Below are 26,085 nucleotides of genomic sequence, written 5' to 3' on the forward strand. Positions count from 1 at the left end.
GATTACATGAGTAAACAATTTTAGTATGCAAAATCCTATTAACTCAAGGGGATTCTGCATAATTTTATAACAGCTCCACTTGTGGTGTCTGATCGACTGGGTCAGCATCAGACAGATGGCAAAGAATTAATTCTAATGCTGCTTTATTACAGTGCTGCCACTGGGGTTACTCTACTCACTACATGGGGATAAAACTGGACCATTTCTTACATTCCTTACACCTAAAAGTAAGACAAAATGAAGTAAAAAGATGGAAACAATTTCCACATCCACACGCTCAAAAAAAGGAAATGATAGAACAAAGCCAACCTAATTTTCAGTCCTTCTGCTTATACTAGGAAAGGATTTGTCAGAAGCCCAAGTATCAGAAGTGTCAGCATATAATAAATGATAACAAATAGAAGCATTTTATTCCGTAGGGGCAGGTGCACTTCCACAATTAGTCTCTTCTCTTGAAATCATTTCTCCTGTCTCTGTGCTCACTTGCTTTTCCAATTTTATTTGGTTTTAGCTAGTCACCCTTCATTCCTTGAGGCCCTATAACCATCAGCACTAGCATTTACAGAGATTTAATTTTCTGTCTTTTTCAATGTGTTTTCATAATTTAAGAGGAAAAGTAACAATTTTGCAGCATTAAGTAGAAAGAGGAAGAGAAACGGAAATTGTTTTGCTTTCCAACCAACCTCCCTACATAATAGTCTAAAGCAAATGGAAAAGTGAATCTCAGATACAGAGAAATAAAATAATCTGATCTCTCAGAATAACAAATGACACTGGAATCCACCCCATTAAAAATCAGCCATTCCTCTTTTCCATTTTTAATCATGCAATTAAATCACGCCCTAAATATAAGGTGCAGTGATAAGTATTACCTACAACCTAGTGAATTTCTGTTTAGTGTATATTTAGATGTCAAACTATTAGCAGCCTGAAGATGGTCCCTAAATTCATATGCTGTTTCTCCAGTCTGGGTAGAACAGTCCCCACAGAATATAATAATCTGGCTGGAATTCACAGGCAGAACTCTGAAGCTTGAGAGACACAAACTATGTCCAGAAAAGCTTCAAATAACAGAACTAATTAAACAAATGTGGGATTATTTGACCAAGTTATTTTTTAAGAGTCTGATACATACAGGTGTTAATAACTCTGAGAAACTAACTCAGGGACCTACATGGACATAGCAAATATTCCATTAATTTCTGCTATCAAAGAATGAGAGAAAAAGTGTTTTATTTTGTGCGTGGCTTTTTTCTGGCTTTTGTGGGCATGTGTGTGGGTTTGTTGTTTTTTTTTTTTTTTTTTATTATTAATCTAAGTCAAGATTATCTAAGTAAGGACCAAAACACAATGGGAGACAGTGTGTGCAAAGGTAAGTCAGGATTTCTTATTGTTTTAAGAATACTTGATTTTGGGAAATGGTCCCATCGTGTTTCAAAAGCAGACAGTTCCATTTAGTGTCACCATACCATCACTCTTCCAGAAGCACCCTTTTCTGCAGAATAAATTTTTCTGTTACTTTTTCTTAAAACATTGCAGCTTTCATCTCTGTTTCTCACATGCCAGTTTGTGTTATGAATGTTTTACTGAAAACCACACTAATTAAGACTGCTTCAGAAATAAGGGCTTAAGGTTGTCAGACATACCTGGGAACTCTTTTGGACAATTTTCTTCCATTTAGTTTTTTAATTAAGCTTTCTGAAAGTACTTTAATAGAAGCAAATAATGAAAAACATCTAGCAAATTTTGGCTGATCCAAAGAAAGACTTTCCTTGCAGAGGCAGAGATGACAATTCAACTATTTCCACTGATAGGGCACTCAACCCAACCCTGTCCTTGAAACATATCCTAGTTCTTTGTCACCACACCCATGGAAGGAAGAATCCACAAACCACACTACAGAAAAGTAAGAGCTGGGGGCTTTTTTGTTGTTATTGGGGTGGGTCGGTGTGGGTTTTTTTATATTTTTGTAGACAGTGATGAGCAGCAGGAAGAAAAGGCATTCATTTTTGTTGTTTTTTGTTTGTTTTTTTTACCTGAAACGGAGACTGGCTGTTGTAATTCTTAATCTCCTTGTTTGCTCCCCGGAATAGCAGCACCCTGGCACAGCTCTCCTGAAAACGGTAGAAAAATAAACTACTTAATAGCAATCCTGAAGAGAGGTTGATGCTATGAGATATTTGTGGTATTTTCTTAGATAAGAGCAGCAACGTCAAATATGTATACAAGTCTAAGAAATGAATTCACTAAATAAGCATTTTTAGTATTTTTGACAGGGCTTTACATACTTTGAAATGTATTAGAGTACAAATAACTTGCAAATATTTAAAAAAAAAAAAAGTAGAGGAACGTAAGTTGTAAACATCTTATTTTTTTTTAAGAAACTGTACCTTGAAAATTCCATATGTAACAGATTAGATCTTGCAGAAAACATATTTGTTAACAATGAATTTGGCTCCCACACAGTTTTTGCCTATTTTGTAGGGAAAACAGTACTGTTAAAGGAACAGCAAGGTACATGTGATGAAGGACATACTCCTCTACTGCTAAAAATTAAACAGAGCAGTTTTACCAATTACATTCGCTTATTCTCTTTGATGGTTGGCTTTGTGCTTGTTTCTTCCTATTTTTCTTATTTCAGATGTTTTTATGCTTTTTTTTTCTTTGGGTGGGGGGGGGAGGTATTTTTGTTGTTTTGGTTTGCATTTCACTCATTTCAGTGCTGTAACACAATGGAAAGCACAGCAGTAACATCAGAGAAGCAAGGTACCAGGCTACAAGAAGTGAGTATTTGCTCAAATTTAAGAGCCATGGGCACAGAAATAAAGGAAAGAAGCTGCTTACCTCAAGAAGAACTGCCAACCCTTAAATGAGGTCTGGGAATGGGTAGATCCTGGCTCCACCCCCTTTGGTCACTCAGGCACACCTGAGCTCCCCTGGGCTGGCCCTAACTTCCCACCAGGTGCTCAATCACTGCTTCAAGCTGTGACTTGGCATTAAACATTTAATGTATGATTCATATATATATTTTTTCATTTACCCAGAATTATTTAGGCTGGCTATCCATACTATACTGATGAGTCTTGAGGCTTACTTTCTCTTCCCTAAAAATTATTAATAGTTAGTAGAGCAAACCAAATGTGATCTTTCTTCTAAGGAAAAGAGAAATGCATGAATTAAATCCTTCTGAACTGCAGAAATCTGCAAATGAAATCCTTTAAAAACATTTTGTTTTTCAATGAATACATAGTACTCTGAAGTCGCTAGTCAATACTGTTGTAAAGCATGACCAACTGTAACCTGCCAAAAACCTTCTGTGGTTCTAGCCTGCTTTTCAAATGCTGGACTTTCTGACTGTATTTCCTATGTGTCATCTTTAGTGTTCATCTTCATCAGGTCTGCAGCTGGGTTAAGGCAGGCAAAAGCACAGATACAGGTTAGGCGGAGAATGCTTGAGAACAGACCCGAGGAGAAGTATTTGGGGGTGTTGGTTGATGAAAGTTTCAACATGGGCGGGCAATGTGTGCTTGCAGCCCAGAAGGCCAATCATATTGTGACCAGCAGGTCAAGGGAGGTGATTCTGCCCCTGTACTCTGCTCTTTTGAGACCCTTGCTGGAGGATTCTGTTCAGTTCTGGGGCCCCCAACAGAAGAAGGGCATAGAGTTGTTGGAGCAGGTCCAGAGAAGGGCCAAGAAGATGGTCAGAAGGCTGGAGCACCTCCCCTCCAAGGACAGGCGAGAGAGAGCTGGGGCTTTTCAGCCTGGAAAAGAGAAGCTCCGGGGGAACCTTACAGTAGCCTTCCAGTACCTCAAGGGAACCTACAGGAAAGCTGAGGAAGGACTTTTTTAAGGGCACATAGCAACAGGACAGGGGCAAATGGTTTTAAAGAAGGTAGATTTAGAGTAGATATAAGGAAGAAATTCTTTACTGTGAGGGAAGTGAGACGCTGGCACAGGTTGCCCAGTAAGGTTGTAGATGCCCCCTCCCTAGAAGCATTCAAGGCCAGGCTGGATGGGGCTGTGAGCAACCTGGGCTAGCAGGAGGTGTCTCTGCCTACAGCAGGGGGCTGGAACTAGATAATCTTAAAGGTTGCTTCCAATCCAAACCATTCAAGCATTTCTACTAATTTTGTTATGCTTTTCAGATTTCTGTCATATTATATTATGAAGTTCTACCAAATTAATATGGTCTCATTTGCTTGCACTGATATCTGCACTTCAGGTGTATTATCTGTAGCTCTAAACATAAAAATACTTCAATATGTAAATCATCAATTTGTAAAATCTTTTTTTTTTCCTGTGTTCTATATTAGTGAACATTAAAAAATGAAAGGAAAAAAAAACCTTAAAAAAGCAAGAATTTATTCAGATGAGCATTTAGCTGGAACTTAGGAAAACACAATCTCTGAAATCCCCAGAAAATTCCCTAGGGAAAGCTGGAAGAGAAAAATTCAATGGGTAATGACTCCATCTACAGGAATCAAAAGGAAAAAAGAATTTTGCTGTTCCCATCCTCTTCAGCCAGGAAAGGTCACAGTTCCTTCCTTCTGCATTATTTAACAACAACTTTCAAATAAAAAAGGACACTGAAAATAATATCACAGATTATGGTTCACAGCACTGTTTATTTTTACATATTCCTGACTAAGGAAAGAAAATCATTACACAGTAGTAAAACATCCAATCTCAGAGCCAAATTTAACTGGGTACAGAAATACCCATGACTTGTAGATGAAATTTCAGTGAGGGCCTCTAAGTTTTCCACAGAATGATTTTTTCCACTGAGGTCAAAAGAACACATCTGTACATGAAAAATATTGTCGCTCAACAGGATTCCAATTTTCATACTGCATAAACTTTGCTAAAAGTGTGTGGTCTTGTGAACAGCTATGGCTATGAAAATACTGCAGTAAGTTGTTAAAATAATATAAAATTTAAAAATATATATATGAGAGAGAGACGAGTTCACTTTTTTAAGTTTATATGTGCATTATGATCCAAACTTCAAAATTCTTACTTGGGAAAAATGAAATAAATGAAGTATGAAAATATATTTTTAAAATACTCAGCAGAAAAGCTTACAGTTAGTTGCGTATTAAGTTCCTGATGGGAAGCTTACATTCAAAATTTTTGTTAAGAATGTGAATTTTACTTTTCTGGATAGAAATCTTGACAAGTGTGAACTTGCAGAACCACTGAATGACTACAAAAGAGAAGAAATCGTGCTAACCTTAACCTAGTTGCCCTGGGTACTTAATGGCCTGTTGAAGCTTACAGACTGAGCAACAAGCAATCCCACAGTGGCACATTACCCACTGATATGCTGCATACTTCAAACAATAATCAGCATTAATGAGGAAGATTTGTACAACAGGAGTCTATGAATTTATTTCAATTATGACACACACATCAAGCCAGCAGACTTGAAAATTGCCAAATTATTCTCCAAAACCTATTTTTAAAACTGTGGAGGTTATTTTAGACATACTTCAGGAATCTGCTTTGATAAGACTTTGTAAAAGTCAAGATGGTGATTAATTAAGAAGCAGATGCTTTCACAGATGTTTTGCTAGTTACAGTCACATCTCATGACTTGTGTTTTCCTAATTCGGTGCAACATTGTACATGCTGTATTTTAACATAGCTGTAAAACTCATTCCCTCTCCACCCTATATGCAAAGAATGTTGAATGCTATCAAATCAAAATGGTTCTTTCATTTGCAAATGGCCTTACAAGTTGTAAACAGTAGGGAATTAGATCTCCTCCGTACAGTCTAGAGATATATCTCCACAGTATTTTCTGGGTATTTCTTATTTAATTCTAATTTAAATTCTAGCAAAACAGCAATAAGTTCTGAACAGGAAACAAATACTTAGATATGATACTAAAAAATATAGTTCAGTGATTCATGGTGTTGACAGCTTTTTCACTGGATAGGTATAACCTCGCTACCAAAGATGAGCAGCCTTTATGTGTAATTGGTGGATAAAATGCTAACAAAACACAATGGTCCTTAATTATGTACTTTTTAGTTTCGAGGACCACTGTTCAAAAGCGGGGAAGGTGGGTGCCTGCTCACCTGGTTGTAAAGGGCACAGATGTGCAGTGCTGTGTTTCCCGATGCGTTCTGTGCGCACATGTCGGCACCATAGAAGAGGAGGTGCTCCAGATGTTGGACATGTCCATATCGGCAAGCCTAGCAAGAGATGTGTTAATGTATCAGTTATTATACAATCTAGTTGCATCAGTCAAGCATCCCAGGTCAGTGTCTTTTTATCAGAGAAAATACTACTGTACTTGGGACCTAACTTCAAAACCACCTCTGGACTGCACGACAAAACTCAGATCTATATACGTCTGTGAACTGAGTTATGTGCATTTCAGGTACAGCAAATATTTGCAACAGTTTAAGCATATCCTTAACAGTAAATTATCAATAAAATACAAATGTTGATTTTTTTTATAATATATTCTTAGGTAGGATACATAAACAAAATCAATATTCGTATTATGCTCATCGTGTTTGACAGTTGACAGAAAATAGATTTTTGCCCCCAAGTCTTTGGGAAGTTGTCCACTAGATGGCACTAAAGACGATCAGATGTCCAAAGTCTGCTCTTAAGGTTTGGGAAAAGGTATGGGTCAAAGTAGTTCAAATAAGCATGTTCAGATTCTGTGATGTCAGTAGATGCACCGTGTACAGGAGATCCTAAAGAGGGTTCCTTTCAAGTGTTTTGCCATTTAACTTCGAACACTGTCAAATGTTACTTTCAGTCAGAGATAAAACATTGGACCTTGAATTGTTGGAAGTAAACTGATACTGAATGAGACTCCACTAAAATTCAAAACTTCCCTGATTAGCAAAGAATTTTGAGAAAAATCACATTCCTTCCATTCATCAGTCTCACTTACTTGGCTCCTTTCTTCTCTATAGCACACCAACAGAGCATCTCAAAGATCATAATATTTTTACCTTGACACTGTCTCAAATCAGTATTTTTCCCATACAATAACATGGAATTTAAGCTGAGAGATACAGATATACAAAGCCATTTGCTCTGCTGTAGGTACCTAATTACACTGACTTCACTGGGAATTATATCATCTGCACATCTTGCAATTTGAATCAGAAGAAATAAGTGTACTGCTGAACGCAAGATTAAATGTGACACATCTGGGAGCGAATTGGATTTCCCAAATACCAGACTAACACATTAACCACCACATCATCCTCTAATTTCAAATTTTGTCATATAGAAAGAAAAGAAAATTCATCAGCATTTTATTAAATAGTTTATTTATTTACAGATTATTTGCCAAAATCGTGTCAGCTGATGTTGCAACAGAAAGGTTTAAGGTTGAGCAACAGAAAGAAAGCAACTGAAACTGTGCAAAAGGAAGAAACAGAACCAAACCAAAACTGTGTTTCTGACTGCAAGGGACATTAGACAAAATGTACAATGAGCCACATTAAGCTATCAGCTCTGTCCAATTTCTAAAAGTCAATCAACAGCTAGATATGAATGTGCAGGTGTCTGACTTTCTATTCTTCATACAACAAGCTGGACTACAGCCAGGACCTTCCCTCCCCTTGCTTCTTTCCTAGAGCAGGATTTGACCTTCTCCCTCTCTTTGCCAGTCTGACAGAAATGCTTTCTCAGCTTTTTGGGAGCTCTGGAAGACAACCAGTGCAAGGGAAACGCATTTCCCTAGTTAAAAGGGGATACATGTTAGGTGAGCTGTCCAAACTGGTAATCAGGCCTTCCTGTTATAGTCAACAGAAAGGGACGAGTATATCCAGAGGATGTTTAGTTTACTCCTATTACTGCACAGCAGAACACTTTACCTTCTTCTCATTACTACAAGGGTAACTTGGAGGCTTATTTTCTACAGATTTTCTAACAAAATCAAAAACACACTCTGTAAAAAAAAATATTTCTTTGCCATGCAAAGTAACTGCCTTCTTCATGCAGACAACATGTGATTGTATCATATCACTGTCTTCCTTAATTCACTAACAAATGCTTGGAGAATGGCTGCTCCATAAGTAGTGCCTTCTATTTTATTATGATGTTGGCCCACAACATCAGAAGCAGATGCTGGTGGTATGGCAGTAGAGGTTGAACCTTCTCACCAATATTCCCTTCCATTTTGTTGCAGTGCAACAGGGGGCAGCAGAGGGGCAGTCTGACAGAATGGCATCCAACATGGGCATATGTAAGAAACAAAGGTGTGCAATTGAATTCCTCCATGTGGAAAAAATTGCACCCATTGATGTTCATCGATGCTTGCGGAACATTTATGGAGACCTAACAGTGTATATGAGCACAGTGAGGTGGTGGGTAGTGTGTTTCAGCAGTGGTAACAGGGACATGAAACACAAGCCACATTCTGGATGGTTGTGCACAATTGTCACATCATAAACTGAAGAGTATGTTGATCAGCTCATCTGCAGGAATTGGTGATTAATGAACTGAAAAATAGTGTTTTGCAAATGAGAATTTGTTCTATCAAACAGTGTTATTGTTCTCTCTGTTACTGCTGTAGTTTCCCTGGAAATAAATAGGAGGCATTACTTTTGGAGCAACCTACATACTTCAATCTATACAATCCATTTCCTTCACAGGCTCAGAAATGATGGCAGTGCATTAATTTTTTTTACTTCTTACTAGAGATGGATCAAAACAATCCAAATTTAAACACACGTACACACTAAAAAAAAACCTGTTGTTTCCAGATTATTTCCCAAAACCAGGTAACAAAACCATCTTCCATTTCTTTCAGAGAAAAGAAGAAACATAGTTGTGTACTAAAAGAACTTTTATGTAGGAAAGAAACTGAGCCTAGATAACCTAAGTAGGAATGTAAAGGGTTTGGGGGTTTTTGTTTGTTTGTTTGTTTTCATAGAACATATTCCCATTTTTATCCACCCATGCAATTTAAGAAAAGACAAGGAACACCATGTACAAACAGCAAAAGAAAAACAATTAGAATCTCAGTTCCCATATAAGCAAGGAATTAAAACTGAACTCAGATTATGAGTTTGAGAGGATTCAACTACCTGCAATACAACATACTACATGATATTAGCTGCAGAATCCTGAATCTAAAACTTCCCTGTAAAGTTCAAGGAGAAAAAGGGAAGTATGTATGACAGACAAGTTTTACCAGGGAAATTAACATTTAGTTGCTAACAAAATATCAATTTACACTTTTTTTTCCTTTTCTTTCTTTTTTTTTTTAACAAGAGTGTCACTGAGACACTCACAAACTTCAAACTTCTGAGTGTCCTTTGGATAAATATGATTAGCAGCCAGATGCAACAGCAATTACTGCAGCAAAATCTACAGTAAGTATTTGCAAAAGCAGGATGCAAAGCAATAAACAACAATTCCATACTTGAATGTGCAAGGGCTGAATGTATACAAATGGTATTCAAAACAGTGTTTAGACACAGAATGTATACAGTATGTTTCTGCACACAGAATGTACAGGAAGAGTACACTTCCCAGTACAATTTGAATTTTCAACAAAAAGTGATCTTCCCTACCTGATGAATTTCTTGCCATCCATTTTCATCTTTGCAGCTAACTGTAGCGTGTTCATGAAGAAGCAGTTCACAGCAGTAAGGATCCCCCCCCACAACAGCAGTGTGGTACAGCGGTGTCAGGCCACAGCTGTCTTTGTAGTTAGGAGATGCTCCAAGCTCTAAAAGAGTCTGAAAACAAACAGAAACTGTGAAAACTGCTTTTTGAAGTGACTTATAAGTGGAAAGTGGCTTTTCTCCCTGAAAAAGTAATTAGAAGGTGATATCTGTCATGTGTATTTATTGCTCATTTATTTACAAGCTGAAATAATAGGCTGTGACAAAGAGTAAGTTAAGCGAGGAATGACCTCAAAAGAAGTAAGACCTAAATGAATCTACAGGGATAACAAGGTAAGGACGAATGACAATGTACAGTTTCCATATTTACATAAATTTCAGAACTGGCATTCTGAAAATACTTCATCACCTTTGAAAAACATTTGCCTCTTCATTTAGAGAATACTTTATCAAAAGTATCATGTAATTTGACTAGCTATCAAAAGGAAATAAGCAAATGCCATAAACATAAGACTGAATCTAGTGTATCAAGGTGATCTAAGAATCAAGGTGATCTAAGAACATGTTAAAATATAAAAGAAATCAGAAAAGACTGTAAAGATACAATGCATAATCCATATCACTGGCATTTACTTCCAAAGATATAAGCAGTAATAACACTATCACTATTTCTTCAAGTAGATCTGTCCCAATCTATCGATCAGTGAATAAGTTTACATTTCACTACTTTTTTTCCTATCCAAGAATCAAAAGTCAAAAGGCCCTTTATTGAAAGCAAATAGTAAGATTTGAAAGCCTATAATGCACTAGAACAAACACAACTTAAAGGATCCATTGAGGATGATATAGTAACTAACTGAAAGCATTCTCCTTGATATATTTTTCTGCATAAAGTAATGTATAATTTGCTACTGAAAGCATCTACCTTGAGGGTTACTTGGTTTTTGGCTCTGGCTGCTTTGTGCAGAGCTGTCATTCCATCTTTGGCTCTGAAGTCTAAATGCGCTCCTCCATTTTTCAGAGCTTTTATCACTTCTACTGTATTGTCAAGTTGAGCTGCCAAAGTTAGTGGTGTTTCTGAAGAAGAGAATAGTATACACATGAAAAAGAAATGATCAGATCTATAAAATAATAAGCATTTGCTTTAAAATCTTGTAAAATATTAAGTTTTGATCAAAGATTAAGTATTGATCAAAGAAAATCATGAATGATCATTTTCCTCTGGCCAGCAAAGCCATACAGATACAATTAGCCTAAAGATACAAAGGCAACAGATAGAACACATGAGATTTAACCTGTTAATCAGTTTAGGCTGAGCAAACCCAAGGTACTATGTTATGCTGCTATTTTTACTGTTCTGACCTCCACTTTCTAGGTCATGATAGTTAGGGTCCAGTCCTCGGTCCAACATTTTTGTGATTTTTTCCACTGAGAGATGGTGGACATGATCCATGAATTTTCTCAAGTTAGCCTGAAATAAAGAGTGACAAATGAATCATCCTCTGATTGGAAAGGAAATTTTTAACTTAAAGTGAAATATTCTGTCACTATATGTACATCGACATCATTGAACTAATTCGCACTGTTGAAGAACCCAAATTTTTATCTATACGTCCTACAGTTTGTGAAGTTCAGGAGCCGAATGCAATAAGATTTGGCTGTTGACAGTTTTAACAAGAAATGAATGATTAATTTAATAAGGAATTAGATTGGTAAGATGCTCGTTATTGTTCTGACCAGCAAATGAGTCTGCAGCAAATGAGTCAGCAAAATGAGTCTGAAGATATAGATTAGCATTTTTGCAGCATGCTGAAAACACATTGTGTTTGTGGAGTAATGTTCATTAGATATTACTAGTACACCTGTGTAAGAGTCAAACATGGGTGTTTTTCTATGTCAGCGTGGGAGACACATGTTGCTTGTTGTTCTGCAATTCACTCAGGTGGTAATGAACTTCTACTTATTTCCAGTTTCTCAGACACATTCCTTTTCTGAGTAGGCATTTACTAACTCCCCCAGTAAACCGGGCATACCTTTGTATGAAGTTTGGCCAGCTGTTTTTCATCAAGATTGAACTGTTTGTACACTCTTTTCTTGTATCGAAACTGAGAGGGAAGAAACAACATACAAAAAATGAAAATGTCATATTTTGCTTAAAAACTAGCAATAAAAACATTTCTGACTTTACCAGAAAGTATTATCCAAAGTGATGTAGATTCAAGTAATATTCATTAAAAAAGTCCCACTATTTTATTTTGAATATTCACCTACAATCAGCCCCATGCATAAAAATGTGTTATCATAGTTGTACACTTCACGTAAGCAAAATGTCTATCTTGTGTAAATGTACTGAGATATGCACTCTTATTTATGGGCTCAGACAGAAAGAAGGCCTGAAAAGTCATGTTAAATAAAAAAAAAATACACATTTCAAAATATCAGCTTAGCACTTCTAAAATTTAAATTTTCAGAAACAACTCCTATAAAATCCTGTAATCAACATAGGCAGAACACGGGAACAGTTCTCCTGATGTTTAATGGGACTGGTCCTGTGGGTGAGGTTCACAGGATTGTCTCTTTTGTCTGAAACTCAGTCTCTGTGAGCAGTTTGCTACCCTTTGGTTAGTATGGAAAGGTCTGTGGCCAAAATCCTGGGGTTTACATAGTTGCAATTAGTTATTATCTCATCATAATATACACAGTTCAAAGAATGCAGCATATTTGCTGGACAAGACTACACTGTAGGAATCTTTGATACCAGATTCTATAAAAGCCCACTTTTAACCCGCACATTGCAACCCTTTAGTTGCTGTGAGAAGAATTTTATCAAGTGAATGCTTATTAAACAAAACTCTGTAACAAACATAGCAGAGAAAATAATGCAGTTATTTATTTTGCTTATGGGTATAATATGAACAACAGAGATTGACCTTCAGAAATAAACTGCTGGACAATACAGGACTTTCTCTGGACCCTGGTTCTTTTTTCTTTCATTTGTGTCATAGTGGGGAAAGTTTATTAACTACAGATTATTACTGGATGATGTACCACCATACAATCAATACTAACATTAATTAAATGCTAGTTTTTTTGCCTAGCTTCCTGACAGAAAGACCCTTCTTTGGCAGGAGGCAAATGGCTATTATTAAGCAACTGCTACCCTACTCAGGTAAACGTAATCACACACCCAAAATCTTAATCCAGAACCTTACAATTCTTTCTTAAATCACAGGCTACTCTCCTAAAATACATCTCCTATGTCCTCAGGAGACAAAAGTCCTCGAATCAAATCTCCCAAAGGGTCTGATTCTTTGCAGACTTTGGGGGTAACACGTAGAGTAACTCCACCTGCAAGCAAACACTGGCATTTCTGAGAGAAAGAGTTCAAGTTCAAACTTGCTGATTGCTGTTTCCCAAATGCAATTGAGATGCACACAGAAACCTCAAATACAGTTTACAGTATAATCTGCATCAGAGCAGTACAACATTATTTCAGATTTTTCATCTAAAAATACCTCTAGGGAAGGAACTCCTTTATTCACCGGCTGTGGGTATTCCCTGAGAAGTCGTTCCTCATCCAAGAACTTTCCATCTCTACCATTGCTTGCTGGCTGGAACAATCCATAATTCAGGACATCTTTCAAACTCTGATTCAAAGTGCACAAAATTCGTTGCTTTGCAACCCACACTGAAGCTTCTGGGTTAAATCTAATGCATTTCTGCAAAGAGAAATGAGAGAGGAAATCTAAACTATGGGAAAGCATTCAAACAATATCTTATACTATAAAATTTACAAGTGTTTTATATATATACACTAAATCTGTATGCGCCATGACAAAATCTACATCCAGAGAATTATATTTCACACGCTCATTCTTCTATGATAACTAGTACACATGCACTGTGGAAATCCAGGACACCTCAAGTCACTCCATAAACTTCAGAGACAAAATCCTTCTTCAAAGAAAAGATGCCTTCATGGCAAACCAGTTAGAAAGGCCAAGTGAAAGAAGGGATGTTACAACATGTTTACCCATCCAGTTGATTCTAGGCTGTTCTGATGACTAGTCTGATCTGCAAGAGTTTCACAGAAAAATGGTAGTCACTTAGAAGTTTATCTTGGGATAAGCTTATGAGAGGAACTATCTGATGTGAGGCAGCAGAGGACTTGAAAACTCAGAAACCTTTGCAAGCTCTCTGCTACTGAGCAATATGAAATTTCAGAATTTAAGAAGTTTAGGTATTTCATAGAACATCCCGAGTTGGAAGGAACCCACAAGGATCACCAAGTTCAGCTTAGTGTTGGCTTCACAGAGGACCACCCAAAACCAAACCCTACATCTGAGAATGTTGTCCAAACGCTCCTTGAACTCCATCTGGCTTGGAGCCACATCCACCACCTCTGATGAAGAACCTTATCCTAAAACCCAACCTGACCCCCCTAACACAGCTCCATACTGTTCCCTCGGGTCCTGTTGTCGACACCAGAGAACAGAACTCAGTGCTGCCCTCCTCTCTCCCTCTGAGAAACTGTAGGACACCATGAGCCCTCCCCTCAGCCTCCTATTCTCTTGGCTGAGCAGACCAAGGGATCTCAGCTGCTCCTCATACCTCTTGCCCTCCAGACCTTCCCTATCTTTGTAGCCCTCCTTCAGATGCTCACTAACAGTTTGATGTCCTTCTTATGCTATGATGCACAAAAATGCACACAGTGCTTAAGGTGAGGCCACACCAAGTACCAAGTATGGCAGGAGGCAGGACAATCCCTCCCCTCAATGAGCAAGCAATGCTTTGTTTGAATTTATTCAGCAATTAGATCTTAAATGAAATCAAATTCACCAGTATGAGCTGCCAAAAATGCTTTAACCTCACTGTTGCTTCTGCACTGCTCAACTCGGCAGTGTCTGCTGGCATCCTTTTGAAGTCCTGAGGCCACCCATAAGAAAATAGCTGCAGTTTGTCTTCTTCAACTAAACTTAATTATCCTGGCATGCTCAGCATATATCTGAATGTCACCTCTGATCCCATGAACACAAATCAACTAACAAATTCATGTGAGCATTTCAATCCTGAATTTTTATTAGCAAACGCATAAGCCACAATTACTTTGTATGCTTACAGTGTCTTCTTGCCCATTTCAATATTACGTGGCAAAAATCTTCAGCAGTGAAAAGCACCAAGCAGGAGCCAGAAAGCTTCCAATTCGTGGCTGTTTTTAACTGAGCAAACACTGCAGTCAACCAGCCCTCCATGTGCACTCAATCAGTGCAGAGAAGACTAGCTGAAGCAGAGGAGTTGGCTGTGCTTCTGTGAATTAATCCTCAGACATGAGGACTGACACTGGGATGGCCTCTATTTGTCATCGCTGGCTGGCAGTGCCGTAGAAGCTGCTGTGATAGCATCTTGCAGCGGCATGACCAAGTGAGCAAGACAGGCGCAGCAAAATTGGGTCCTGTCCAGCTCTTCTGTGGCTGGTCATGAATTATTAAAAATTACCACTGGGTTTGTCTTTCCCAGCAGTTTTTCAGATAAGGCTCAAGTACTGACGTCAGGGTATTTTGGGGTGTGTGATGGGAGAGTGATAAAATGATGGAGGGACCAGCAGCTGGCAACTCCAGAGCACGAAAGCAGAGACTACGGCAAGTGAACCCCCAGAAATAAACCCCCTGCTTTGCTGACATGTCACCCTTTCCACTCCACAGCTGTTGACAGCTTTTGCTCTGAGGAGTGCTTTCCTGCCTACCTTTATTTTATTGTCCTCAAGTAATTATAGATACCTTCCATGCTTTTAATACAGCTGTCCTAAATTTACTTTATTGGTTTTCAACTTGCCATGTGTTCAGGAGGTACTTTGACCTAGGAAATAACTGATAGCTTTAATCCTTTACTTTCTTAAATATAATTTAATAATATGTAATTTAATATGTTCTTAAATATATTTCAATATAATTACAATTCTATGGTTAAAATGTAATCAAATGAAATATCAAATTTTGTCATAAATAAAGTTGGCTAGGAAACAGCATTCATTCTGCTTCATCTATCTTTTTTTTAAGTTTGAAGGTGTTATCTGAAAAGCACTGTATTTTGATGTCGGTGTTGTTTGTACAAGGGGACATGAAGGATTAAACTGGCGGCAGAAGGAAGATATGACCAGTCTTGCAGTGGCATGACACTGCTTTGATTTTGATTTGCGACTGCAGTTTAATTATGATTTCTTTTTTAAATACACCTTGAGTATTCAGCATGCTTCATTTAATCTGTTCTTGTGGTCTACCCATTCTTGATTATCTGCAAACGTGGGAGATGATGGTGGATATTTCTAATTCTCAAAGATATGCTAAACTGGTAAAATTATAAATAATTTCATATTTCTTCAGAATATATTTCAAAGGAAAATAATTCTACAGGATTTAAGCACACTCCATCAGTAATTCACAATATTTATCTACTTAAATGCTTCACTTTCTACACATTTGATATCGCCACATTCATCTAATGCGTGAGGAGAGGCAATAGGATTTTAACCACCTGCATTGGGCTGAAATATCACGGACGAATTCTTCTTCTGCAGTAGCTCAAAGGCTTGCTTTAAAATGAGTTATCTGATGCATATATCACCATTACATTTCTACCACAGTGAGTATGATATCTTATAGAGACCTCAGTAACAGAATAAATACAAAAATACTTCAAAACTAATAATTTTACAGATTCATTTATTCTCAGTCCTAGCCTATCTACCAATTCACAAGTGCTCTTATTTTTACAAATGTTGAAGATTACTGAAATTGTATTATCAACTTTGCCAAAGATTTTCAGCTCCTTACTAGGGCTGCAGGGCCTGATTTTAGCAAAACAAAAATATCAATATTTGTTGGAAATTACAGGATTTCCATAAAATAGAAATATCAGCCTTACAGCCAGAGACAGACACAGCTAAACAGGATTTAAGATAATGCATTCTGGGGCATAAATCAGACTAAAAGTAAAACAAACAAACAAACACCTCAAAACAGACGTCTGAATCTTTCTAAAGAAAATAATCTTCTTTGGAGTAAAGGAATTAGTATGTTTTAGTACACTAATAAGACTCCCAACTTTTCTGCAGCACGATGCAAAGGCTGCTGTAAGTAGAAGCAGGCAGCACTGGAATGCCAAGAGCAGATACCCACAGCCACTTAGGGCTGTAGTTCACCTGATGCAGGTTTCTGCAGAGGGGGTCAGGTGAAGCAGATCAGAAGGGTGTCAGACTGAAGGATTCAACAAGCACATCAAACCTCCACAGACACACATCCTTACTAATTCACGCATAACGAATTGTTCTGCAAGTGAAACCAACAAGGTATGCTTATAAGAGGATAAGATTCTTTGTCTTTAACACATAAGTAGCTAATGAGTACCTGACTTGGAACGAGTTCAAAATTCATACAGAAAACTACCATCAATAGTGCATCAACACACACTGTCAATAATGGGATATCAAGAAATCTGATGTCAGTACACTGGGATTTAGTGTCTGCTTGAGAAAAGCAAACAGTTCAGCAGGCAAACTGAGGGCTGCTTTCCATTCACCAGACTGAGACATACTGATGGTTCTTGAAGTTTTACAGAAAAACAAGCTATAGTTCAAAAGGACATAAAGCCTCAAAAAGCACCAAGACCCTGAATTACTTTTCTCTTGCATCAGTCTGTTTAAATGAAAGAGAACTTAAAAAGCATAGTACCGAAGTTTAATTTCATGGCAGAATTCAAGCCTGACTTTTGATCTGAATGGCTTCAAGATCATTCTGGGGTAACAGTTGTTGGCAGCCTATCTAACACAAATTCGTTCTTTCTTCAGATTCAGACCAGCAGTGCAATGCAACAAGAGGCAATGGAAGAGACTACCCTCTTGTTCAGCACAATCCTGCAACTGGAGTGACCATGAGAAAATAAGACAACAGCTGAGTTGTTTTTTTTGTTTTTTTTTTTTTAAAAAAAAAAAGCCAGACGTTTTTCTGGTAGGATACAGAGTATTTGTGAAAAGTTGCAAGGAAAGGAGACACTGGAATAGGTCTGAGGAAGTGGATGGCTGAACTGATTGGAAACAAATAAAAATGAGGTCTTGAGAAAATGTGTCTCAAGGTGCAGTTATGAAAATTGGGTCCCTATCTTCATTAAACAAAAGTTGCACAAACTAAATGAGCATTTTAACTTGGATATAAAAGTACTGAAGGGAAAAGTTTCTGGATCACAAGGGGCAATAAATAATGGAAAATATATAGTATAAGAAAATAAACAAAATTGTAAGTAGTAAAGGAGAAATTATAACTTAAGCTGTTGCTTTATGAAACTGCCATTTATCAAACATCTTGTGAGGAAATCCCAGTATTATGAAAAATAAAACAAAAGGGGGCAGTGAGGGTCATGCTTGTTACTGAAGTGGTGCAGCAAAACAGAAGGGCAGAAAACACTTCCAAGAAGTCCTTGTCAGACCCAGTCCCACCTCAACAGCAGAAATTAATAAAACATATGAATCTGAACATTTCGATTTACTTTCATTTTAAACATAAGCCAGAGCAAGCACACAACCATGGGATAAAACAAAAGAGCAGAACAACTGCCATGTGTTGATAATAAAATAACAAAAACATTCCTAAAAACAAATGTTTGACAGATCTGTTCTTGAAGTCTGGGGAAAAGAGCAATTCTGAACACAAAACATTTGCCATTACTGATGAAATGACAAGAGCAAGTGGAGAGGAACCAGACTGCTTCCAGTCAGAGGCAACATCACTTCTGATGTGCTACTTCTCTGGCTGACAAATGAAATAGACACAAGACTTATTTTCAATAGTGATACAGTTCAGGAAGAGGTCAGATATACCATCTTTCTTAGGGGAAAGCGCGGGAGCATCAGCTCACTAGCTTCCCATGTCCAATAGACACTCAACACTAAAAATGCATATTGCCTTTGGGCATGAGGTAGGAGGTTGGGATTAGTTTCAATCCCAAGAGAGAGATTCAGACTTGCTCATCTGTATCCTCTGCACTAGCAGAGAGAGGCCACCTCGGCTAAGAGAGGAGAAAAAGTCAGTTACTGCTATTCCCATCAGATTAGCAAGCCAGAGCCTCTGTGTTAGATGCACTACAAATAAACAGCTGCTCCAAAGGTTACAGTAGATCCATGAAGGACCTAATACCTTCTGGCTTATTAAATGAGGAAGTTAAATGCCACAAGACAGAGCTAGTTTGCCCACTCTCCTACATATGTATGGAAAGTTTTCTGTTAGCTGCATTCCCTCAGAAATATTGGTGATTCAGGAAATCATTCCATCACTCATTTACACATTCTCGATGCCCTTGTGCTAAGAATGACACTTTCTTGAATAAAGGTGAACAAAAGCAGTAAGAAATTACTCTTTCTACAATTTATTGTTTCAACGCCATGGATTATCATCTGAGCTGAAAAGGAGACAAAAATAATTGATATAATAACTGAAAAATAAGACTTCATAAGAGCTTGGCCAGGTTTACAACGTCTTCAAAGTGTCAGATGAGAATATCAATTAATTATCATACCCAATGGTTGATAATTTATAATGAACAGTGATCTTTTCCAAGTTATGTTATGCTGCATTTAAGCTATCATTTTGTAAAACTGAATCCAGATTTCACTTTATTGCACAGGAATTTGTGGGCTTACAAATTAAATCAGAAATAGGTCATCTGCTACAGGACTGTTTAAAACAGTTGAGTTACTTTTCATTAAGACTTTATTGAAAAGGAAAAACAATACTGGAAAGTAAAACAATAAAAATGAACAAATGAAGAAGGAAACCTAAAATACATCTTATTTCATTTCCTGCACAAAATTAATTTTTAACAAAATAATGGTTTCAATAGTGCCAATAAACAAGGTATTATTGGTCTAAGAAACAGACTGATTAAATGAGAAGGCTTCAGGAGGCTCACATCACTTTGTTTTTAACATCAGAGAGAAGTTAGCAAGTTAAAAAAAAATGTAATTTTTCTGTTTATTTTGGATCTACTCATTGTTAAATATTTAGCAGACTGGTAGGAACATTGACAGAAGACTTCATTACAGGTTAAAACCTTTTAAAAAGTATATTGTGTACAACAGTAGATTTCAATATTTCTATAGCACTGAAATGAAAGATCCAAGGTGATACTTGCTTCAGCCAAGATTTAACAAAGATCCTATGGGCGGATCCCAGCAGCCACAGTGCTGCTCTTCCTTCAAGAGCCTTTCTGCCCAGCTCAGGCCCCACACCACCTCCTCTTCACAGAGTTTAATCTCACACCATTTAAACTAATAGAGTGGCACTACAATTTCAGCAGAAAGAGGTTCAAGACTTAACTAGAAATCTTAAGTACAAGAATTGAAGAGAGAATGATCTCAGCTCCAGCACAGACTTCTCTGAATGTCTGCTGCACTGTGTACACTGAGCTTTAAAAAAAAGCAGCTCTACAACCACACCTGAGGCCTTGCTGTCAAACCAGTTCTTTCCTATCAGCCTGTAGACAGGCCATCTCCATCATTCCAGGAATGAACTTAATTAAAATGAAAGGAATAATTTCATCTGAGATAGATCTTGAGTGGCAGCACAGTATGATGTAGAAGATAAATGTCATCATGGAGCGATGCATGTAACAGACATACCCGAAAGAATGGTGGTTTTATAATCACCTTTGAAATGAAGAAAGTCTGATGCATACCATCAGCTGAAAATCCAGACAACAGCATTCAGGAAAGCTCAGGATAATTAAGGTAATTAATCAAAACATAGACAAGCTGTGGTTCTAGATAGAATCAGCAAGTAATTCCCAGTGACCTCCAGGATGCAATTGCTATTCCTATTGCAGCATTTAGGAGGACCATTACAAATTACAGCAGCAAGTTTTTCAACTTCATTTTTCTAATTTTTCAGGTCCTGCATTTTACACATTCTGCGATTAAAAAAAACAAAACAAAACAAAAAAGCTATTTTATAGTTCCTCACCAGAAAGAGGATTCTGGACTGTAGACTTCTGATATGTAAGGAACATCCAAGATATATTTTCTAATAAAAAACTGTTTTTATTATCAAATCATATGTACATTTTTAAACAATTTGTTTGTTTAAAATCTGTTTAATGTCTCTTTCTGTATGACATGGTAGAATAAGCATATTTTCATCCAATTCACTTTGGAATGTGAAACACAGCTGTAGGTTTAGAATATTTGCATCTTAAAAGGTTCATTTCAGAAAATCACAAAAGGGTAATCCTATAATTTCTGATACATTTCTATTGTAACTGGTGAGAAGGTGGGAAAAGTAACATAATGATTTTACAACACTATAAAACCTGCAGAATGGTACAATGTCACACTTTCTTCTACTTCCAGACCAAGGGTACTGATTTCTCTGGGTGGAAGACTTCACTAGCACTGCGTAGTGAAGGTGTAACAGCATAACAGGAAGAAAAGAACTATTCTAATGTTTCTTTCCTCATTTTTACATTGTAAACATCATAGCTATCTAACACGGATATTGTTTCATAGGAAGAGAATATACAAAGGTGACTAAAAAGAGAGAGAATGGTGAATTCCTGTTTGGCCAATTACAAACTATCTCATGAAGAGAGAAACAAGGAAACTATGGAGTTAGGTACGAATGAGGTTTTCCGAGAGACTATATGATATATTCTGATAAGCTTTTTAGATTCAAAATTCTCCTTATTCTACTCAGTCAAATGTCTCTGAATGCAGATCAGACAAGTATTTAGCTTCAGAGCTTACAGCAAGTTAGTATGCTAAATTCATTCTCTTGCTTGGGATAATGCCTTTAGTTTAGGCAAAGTAGGGTAAAAATGGGACACAAAAGCAAACAGGACATACATTTTGACTTAGTTGCAAGAAAACAAAACAGACCTACAGTTGACTGAAACCAGCAAAGTTAATCATTTCTAAACTTTTTTAAATAGTAACGTAATATCCCTTACCGTTTGCTGTAGATCAGGTATTATAATTCGAATCACCAGAGTGTTGCTCTGACTGTCATCCATTCTGCTGCTTGGCCTTTCTGCAGTTGCTCTGATTGTGTCATAAATAGTTTCTTCTTTGGAACTGTCAGATTCAGACTCAACAGAATAGTCGGAATAGCTTTGTGCCATTTCATCTTCGCTTGATGTTGGGCTACGAGGCATGTTCAAGCTTTTTACCCTGCCAATACAAAGCAGAAAGATAAAAATGTAGAAATAGCTAAAGTCTTAAAAATCAATCTGCAACAAGTTTTCTTTATTTTCCTGAAACTAACACCAATTTAACAGTGAAGTCATAGCTCTTAACTTATTTTATTTTCTCTTGTAATTTACAGGGGTAGACAGCTTGTAATGGAAATAAATCTGGCTACCAATTTACTACAAAAGAGAAAGAAGGCCAGGAGTGGGAAACAGAGGAATGGAAAGAAAAGATGACCTTTCTTCCAGGCACACTTGGTCCTCCAAAAGATCCAGAGAAACCCAGCATCATCATCAGTTTCTCTGCTACACAGCAATGTTGTAAACTGTACTTCCAGACTCCAAGTGTATTTCTCCCAGTGTAAAAAGGACAGTTCAGGAAATTAATATATTTGCTAAACTTACATCATCATGGAGAATTAATGCTGAGGAACTGTAGGGATAAGGCTTCAGACAGTATTTTCAAATAGCAGAATCAACAACAACAAAAAAAAAAAAAAAAAAAAAAAAGGAATACTACAGGGAGCTAGATAGATAAAGACATTCCTTTGTGTTTTCTGGCTCTACACTACCAAAATCTCTCTATTATACATACATAAATACAGAGCTTAGAAACATATTTTCATCTGTGGTATAGATTAAGGTAAAATGAAAGTAGTACTTAATTCTAAAGTATGGACTTCTGCATTCAGATGTCAGTTGCTCAGGGCACACAGTAAGGACATTTTCCTTCCAGAGCTTTTCCAACTGCAGGAGCAAATGACAGTTTTTGCCCCAGAAATATAAAGCCTCACAAGGAAATGTGTAATTATTACTCTGTGGAAAAATGGAGGAAAATTTATACTGGAAAAAACAAATGGAAAACCCACCATAAACTATGCAGTGTTTGGCAAACATATACTTCTCTGGTTTCCAGAGGCCAGAAAAATGTAAACATTATTATCCATGTTTTCTCTGAACAACCTTCCAAGAGAACTTCTCTGCTTTTTAATAAAGAAAAAATCCAGAGATGAAAGAAAAAAAAAATACCAAACAATTCATCTATTGGCCCACATTAAAGTGACATTAAAGCAGAAGTAAAACACAGAAATGCAAGCTGACTTTGCCAAGGTCTCTCACATGCCATGTGACTGTACCAAGATCCCTAAATGTATACTTTGTACCATGGTCTATAGTCAGATCCCAAAAGTAAATATACACTCAAACAACAGCAGAGCACTTTGCATCTTTGTGTCTCATAATTCAGTTTGAGTCAACTGAGAATCACAATGAGATTACTCATTCCTCCTCAGAGACTGGTCATATATACTGAAATGATTATAAAAGATGCAGAAAAGGTGACCCTTCCAATTCAGCATTTTAAGGTGCCAATGTGCTGGCACCAGAGCTTGAACCACAGAACAGGAAGTGGCAAGGCAGACCTAGGGTTCAAGGTCAAAAATTTCCACAGCACATCATACATCCACATCATCAAGTAGTATTGTTATTTCTGGTGCAAGACAATTCTAGTATTATTACCCTTAGCTATAATTACTAATGAAGACAAAACCAGTGCATTCAAAAAGAATCTGAAAGCTTGCCAGATCATAGCAGCTTAATGCAAGGCTCTATTTACAAACACAAACTCTTGAGGGAGTGTTTTATCTTCTTACTGCTTCACTGAGCTGTAGATTAATGCTGCTCTCCAAAGCACCCTAAGTCAATAAAAAGCATCAACATTTCAGTGGCTGCTTTATTTATCTGCCAGTGCTGAATCATATGAAACCAAAGTATAGTAGTAGGTGGATACATAGTATTTAAGAACACAGGAGGTATAGGCCAAGCAAGTGTGAGGAAAAAGACATGAGCATCACATGGTTTGTCTCACCCTAAAGCCATCTGAGAACACAATGTATTCCAGAGCAATGGTTTCAACAGTTCTGATAGACTGCAGTAAACTGCAATTATGCAACATAGAAATAAAGAGCTGAATTGGGAAAAAAACTTCCCAAGGTTTTGGTGAGTGGATTTTCATGCAAGAACTACCCAGAAATATGTCACCGTGGAATAACAAAGGGAAACTACCACCTGAAGAACCAGCTCCAAAGTACTATGCACTTAAGTTTAATAAAACTTGGAGAAGTATCAGCATGGCATAAATCACCAAATTTTCTGGCATAAGACAGAAAAAAAGCACAAGTAACCACACAAAGAATAATGAAAGACTGCACTTACAAGAGTAAAGAGAGCAGAAGCTATGGCCCAGCAGCTCTTTTGAGAAACAGATCATTTAAATGCTTTTTTTAAACAAGACAATCTGATGACTGGAGACGCTAAACCATTGGGGGGATGGATCCTGCCAGGTCACAGAGACCAAGCATGTCTCTATAAATCTACAAGCACTTTAGGGCAACTTTGTTTCTTGCTTCCTCATTTGTGTGGAAATAGGAGATGTGGCCATTTGTTAACCAGAGATGCTCGCTATTACAGCACCTTCAGGGAAGTTGTTATCAGAGCTGATTCAGATTTTTCCCAGTGAGATTCCAAAGACCTCCCCAGCTAAAACCATCAACTAAGGATAAGTAAGACACATTGCTTGGCTTAGCTACTCTTGTACAGTAGAAGACAACATGGGATCACAGGCTCCTAATTATCCTATGCTGGAAGAACAAAACTTATTGGTTCAACAGGAGGTCACACAGTTAAAATGTAGTTTTCACTGATACAATTGTTTTGGCTCCTATAATTAAGTTGATGGTGTTTCCTAGTGATATGATACATAAGTGGCTGCTCTCAGCACTTTTCTTGTGGGAGGAAAGCCTAAGGACATATAAAAGAATATACAAACAGCACACAGGTTATCAAAAGGCAAGAATTTCAACTCCCAGAGCTCTCTGTGTATCTGAATGCTGTGCTCCAGTGAGTGCAAATTGATACAGCAGGGAAAAGCAAGAGCAACATTTTTTGGAGCCAAAACTGTTGGTGGGTATTCTATGGACAGGATGTACAAATGCGTATCTTAAATTTTTTGCTTAGCTATGCTAAATATCATAAAATAAATATTTACTGCGGAGATTAAAACATATTTGATACAGACAAATATTTAGCATGTTATCTTAAATAAACACAGAAGTACTGTAAGATCCTCAGTGCACATACCCACTACAAAATTATGTTTTAAAATCTTCCACTTAATGAGGTTACATGCAATTTATTTCTCCTGAAAAGTAACAAGCAAGACTTCCCATCTATTTTCATAGTGGTGAAGTGGAGCAGAACTATACAGACAGACACAAAAACCCACATAGAAAGATGTCTCATATACAGTCCTCTCCCTACTGTATCAGCACCAACAGATAAGACAAATGCAGGCATTTCTCCAGTTTGAATGGACCAAATCCCACTGTACCACATCTGAGGAGCACCCCAGACTGACAGCTCGGGGGGCACAATGTCCCTGCTCCCCTGGGGCACATCCCCCAGCCATCACTCCTGCAAAAGCTGCTCTCAAGCAGTGGCCTCCTGCTGCTGCTGTACACCAAGCTCAGCAGGCCCTGGGTCTCCACCGCATCCATTCCCATGGCCCTGCGGAGAGCAGAAGGACAGGGCAGCTGCAGCCTGTGCTCCCCTGGGTTTCTGCAGAGGGAAAGACTAACATATGGTGGGACAGAGGGAAACACATCCCTAACACTGAAGCCCCATTTTCATATGGAAATCACAATAAAGGACATTGAAGGATTCAACACTTCCTTCCCTGACCTGTGAGATTTCCATTTTGCAGTCATGAGAACAAAGGCTGAAGTCAACCACAGGTGCCCATTTTGGATGAATCAAATAGTTACTAGTTTTCCTTTCTCTCCAGCGTGGCTGAGGCACACACATCAAATGTCTTGCCCAAGGCCACCAAGGCAGATCTCTGAGCAAAGTTTCAAATTCAAGGGTCGCTGGCTCTCAGACTCGATAAGAACAATCTATTTTTATATAAACATTCATTTGCACAATAGCAGCCCTGTTGCCTGCGGGAAGAAGCCCTCTAGGCTGCTATTGTCAGATGAGTTAAAAATGTACCTGTGGGAATATCCCAGAGACAGAGTCGGCATTGTTATGGGCTGAGTAATGCCATTAACCCAACTGTGAGAAAAGTTTGCTGTTAAAGTAATAGCAACTGCTACAAAGAGGCATTTAATAATTAACTATGAAGAAAAAACTATTCAGAAAAGGGATTTACATTAGTATAAACCCTTCCAGCTCCTAACAGACAGATTCTCAGGCTTTA

General features: G+C 37.6%; 1 protein-coding gene across 16 annotated transcripts in view; it reads right to left on the reverse strand.

Annotated features, from left to right (window-relative positions):
- SHANK2 (SH3 and multiple ankyrin repeat domains 2) overlaps positions 1–26,085 on the reverse strand; it is a 343,211-nt gene that overhangs the window by 279,613 nt on the left and 37,513 nt on the right. For all 16 annotated transcript variants that reach the window (XM_040701785.2, XM_040701784.2, XM_015286884.4 and 13 more), the window contains 8 exons: positions 21,594–21,813; positions 13,121–13,324; positions 11,639–11,710; positions 10,968–11,076; positions 10,531–10,682; positions 9,552–9,719; positions 6,081–6,197; positions 2,037–2,114 (listed from right to left, as the gene is read on the reverse strand). In XM_040701785.2, the coding sequence (XP_040557719.1) occupies positions 2,037–2,114; positions 6,081–6,197; positions 9,552–9,719; positions 10,531–10,682; positions 10,968–11,076; positions 11,639–11,710; positions 13,121–13,324; positions 21,594–21,797 (1,104 nt within the window). In that variant the 5' untranslated portion in view covers positions 21,798–21,813. Of the gene's footprint in view, positions 1–2,036; positions 2,115–6,080; positions 6,198–9,551; positions 9,720–10,530; positions 10,683–10,967; positions 11,077–11,638; positions 11,711–13,120; positions 13,325–21,593; positions 21,814–26,085 lie in introns of those variants that run through there.

The sequence above is a fragment of the Gallus gallus genome, chromosome 5 (genome assembly GCF_016699485.2).
Source record: "Gallus gallus isolate bGalGal1 chromosome 5, bGalGal1.mat.broiler.GRCg7b, whole genome shotgun sequence".
Taxonomy (NCBI): Eukaryota; Metazoa; Chordata; class Aves; order Galliformes; family Phasianidae; genus Gallus; species Gallus gallus.